This window comes from Magnolia sinica, chromosome 2, assembly GCF_029962835.1.
Source record: "Magnolia sinica isolate HGM2019 chromosome 2, MsV1, whole genome shotgun sequence".
Taxonomy (NCBI): domain Eukaryota; kingdom Viridiplantae; phylum Streptophyta; class Magnoliopsida; order Magnoliales; family Magnoliaceae; genus Magnolia; species Magnolia sinica.
The window spans coordinates 19,892,685-19,896,284 of record NC_080574.1 but is presented as its reverse complement, the minus strand read 5'-3'; the positions used below and the strand labels follow the sequence as shown (position 1 = coordinate 19,896,284).

Sequence of the window (3,600 nt, the reverse complement as noted above, 5' to 3'; positions counted from 1 at the left end):
CTGAATCTGTTGAATTTTGAACCTTTTTGGTCAAGGATGGGACATGGCACCTCAAACTAAGTAAAAAGAAGATGGAACACAACTCATCCTGGAACTAACCATCTATAATAAGTTCCCATTTCACCTTTCTCTGATTCTTTTGAGAGCATAGAAATGGGTACTACAAATAGTTATATGGATATAATTTGGAATGAAATAAGCAAGATACTATTTTATACATTGCCACAGTCTTCATACAAACAGGGCATGGTTCTGTTTTTGATGATCTTAATCTGCATGACACAACTTGTGGGGTCTATGGTTTCATGATCCAGGCCATTGATCTGATGGACCTAGTCTGAAATGGAAGCCCCAAACAAGACATCCAATCCCAACTCTATTCTATTTTGCAAAATAAACTGCTTAACAAAGCAATTGTATAACATCTCCAAGCATTTCATTGCCTTATCAAACATGTTTCTCAACTATAATACAACACAATTTTAGCTAACCATAATTCCATAAGAAATTAATACACTGAAGTAGAACTTCCCCTTTCTGCTATAGAACGGAATCAAACATACAGCTGCTCCAATTGCACTGATTTCTCATTAAGGGGAACATACTCTCCCAAGTAAACCTCAAGATGGTCCGCCAAGCACGACTTATCGATGTTTTCATGGTGGTAAGACTTGCAAACGAAGTAAATTACGGTCTGGACTACGAGCCAGATAAGGATCAACGCCGATAGCAAAAGGAAGAACACGATCGCACACCCAATCCGAGCGATGGGACCAACAAATTCCCCATGTACAACAAAGATCGCGAACAATATATGGACAATAGTCACAGCGACATTGAGCTTAAGAAAAATAACACTTGCAACCCATGCCTTGCCTTTAATCAATGATTTGCTCTTCTGCATCGCTGCAAGTCCATAAACATCCTCTAATACTGATATGACGCTGGCCAGATGCCAGACGATGCTGATGTATACGAGTCCGATGAAGTAGACAACAATCAATATGAAGAGTATTGTTAAACCGAAGGTATTTGGAAGGAGGATTATGAATAGAACCATAATCAAACCTGTAACTGCGTTGTAACCTAACAGAATTATGAAGGTCCAGAAAAATGTGAGCATGAGCCGCTTCCATACCTTAGGGACGACGCTCATGACCTTTCGAAAGGTTAGGTTCTTGGCTGTGTAAACACAAGCGATTGTGTAGACGACGGCGGATGTGGATAGGAGAGAGAGGATGAGGACGAGGACGAGATAAGCGGCCTTGAATAATATATAGGTGGTCCATTCGGAAGATAGACGGTGGAGGATCTCTTTTTGAGTGGGACTTCCAACCTGGGTGGTGTCTAGGGCTTCTTCGTTGTGGTCGATCTTGGAGAAAAGGAGATCGGATATTTGGATGTGGGCTAAAAAGATGAAGGATAGAGGGAGGATTAGAGCTAGGGTGATCTTGGAAAAGATCTTTTGACATGTTGTGAAGATCTTGTAGGCTTCTTTGTAGATGCCAAAGACTCCAAGGAATTGGAGTTCTTCAGGTTCTCTATCCATGAATTGGAGAGAAGGGTTTTGGATTGGGAGGAAATTGGATCGGAGAGATTGGAGCGAAGGAAAGATGGGGTTGGGATTTTGTTCGGGACAGAGATATAAAGATTAGGTGGACTTTGGATCTGGAAAATGCCACTAGTCTTTGCATAAATTACAAACCCTGGAAGGGATGTAAATAAATGACGGGAAGTTCACAAGAAACTACCTAATTAATATGAAATTCATATTACGATACCTTTCTGAAAAAGAGGTTCTAATATGTTATCATTCCACGAACTTCCGTTGCGGTAGCGGATTAAGTGATCCACCGAGGTGGGTGGGACCCTTGAATGTGGGCTCAAAGTAATGTGTGTGCTTTAAATCCACACCGTTCAACCATTTTGAAAGCTCATTTTAGGTCATGATCCAAAAAATGAAGCTGACTTGAATCTTAGGAGGACCACACTACATAAAACAATTAAAAACTTATATATTCCACCTGATTGTTTATTTGCCATCCAAATTATTGATAAGGTCACAAACACCTGTATGAATAGACCACACAAATATCATCTTGATCCAAAGCTTTTGTATTGTCTTTAATAGTCAATCACCACTTTCCTACCTTCAATTATGGGATTTTTACATGAAATCCATCCTAACCATTAGGTGTGTAGCCTTATTGTAGACAAGGGCTCAAAATTTACATCTAAATGTGATTCAATGGTCCAATTGATTGAAATAGTGTATAGGGTAATGAACACTATCTAAATTATTTTCCTCGATATGGTCCACCTAATTCACGGATGGAATTGATTTTTAAGTACAACCCACTTGAGTCATAGATGGATTTAGATTGTTACGTACACATCTAATGGTTAGAGTGGATTTCATATAATCATCAGATACCATTAAAATATCAAGCATGGTCCTCCCTCTTTCAACTATTTTCCAGTGCGTCCGAGTAGAATCACAAGTCACCTTGCGTCTAGTGGCATGAGTAGATTTCACATATACATTAACCCACCAAAAATCAACTTTCTTGGCTTTATGTCATGTAAAATCCATTATGATCATTAAATATTTAGTCCCACATTAGGTCTTAAAAAAATAATAATAATAAATAAATCGGGCTGAATTGTGATCCGGTGGCCCACGTTAGAGGAAAGAGTTGGGGAAGAAATTTTCACCCTTGATTTTTACAAGGTCTACAGTAATAATTATATAAAATTCACTTCAACAATTACATTCCACGTAATATCATAGGCGTGTATCCCAAATATCATATCCATCCGTGAATCACGGGCCACGTAATAGAAACAATTTGGATGGTAAGCATTGCACTGTAGACTATTCCAAATAGTGTGGTTCACTTGAATCACAAATAAAGCACGTGCTATGGTTGTTGGAGTGGATTCCACATCAACATCACAGCAGGCCCACCAGAGCCACCGACACATTTGCTGTAAATCCTTTTGCACTCTCCTCGTTACATTGGTACTCTTGGACATTCATATTGATCCGGACCGTTAATTAGGTTCATCATATATCCAAAAGTCGTATTGATGGCACAGTTATAAGTTGGTTGGTTTTTCTTATAGCCATCCGTTTCCCAAGCCATGGATGGGATGGTTAATATGTCCTATCAATGTGATTCTTGAGAACCATACCATGATGGGTACAGATGGGTGGCTTAGATTGTAGATTGGCATTTTTTTTTTTTTTTTACATAAATGAACTGGCTGTCCAACTTTTATTTACTGATTGGATGGTTAAAATCGTGCCATTAGTGTAATTTTTGCATGGTGGCTTACGAGATGTGTACTGGACCTAATGGACAGTCTAGATCAACCAAATGGACCGTGAGGATGTCCCGATGTAGCTATGTGGATTGGATCATCTCTCAACAAAAAAAGTACAGAGTGGGTTTGTTGGAAGGTTATTATTATTAAAATAGTGAGGCTGGTTAACCCAACGCGCTTGTACCATTGCAACCACATGTGTGAGTGTGATTCATGTGTGAGCAAGCTTTCCAAAAGATCGGTGGGCCCCAAAAGGTGGTATAGACAGTTAAA

At 39.2% G+C, this 3,600-nt stretch overlaps 1 protein-coding gene across 1 annotated transcript; it reads right to left on the bottom strand.

Moving 5' to 3' along the window:
- Positions 1-414: 414 nt before the first annotated feature.
- On the bottom strand, positions 415-1,674 carry LOC131236547 (uncharacterized). Its single transcript, XM_058233797.1, has 2 exons — positions 1,139-1,674; positions 415-965 (listed from the first exon to the last, which is right to left on the bottom strand). Exons 1-2 carry the CDS (start codon positions 1,547-1,549, stop codon positions 879-881), a joined length of 498 nt encoding a protein of 165 aa, XP_058089780.1. The 5' UTR covers positions 1,550-1,674; the 3' UTR covers positions 415-878.
- Positions 1,675-3,600: the final 1,926 nt, after the last annotated feature.

Bases quoted from the DNA above. Each gene is read 5' to 3' on its own strand.
- LOC131236547 (XM_058233797.1), bottom strand. From the start codon at position 1,549: ATGGATAGAGAACCTGAAGAACTCCAATTCCTTGGAGTCTTTGGCATC. The intron at 966-1,138 runs GTATGGAAGCGG...CGTATACATCAG, and splicing joins TCATGAGCGTCGTCCCTAAG to CATCGTCTGGCATCTGGCCA.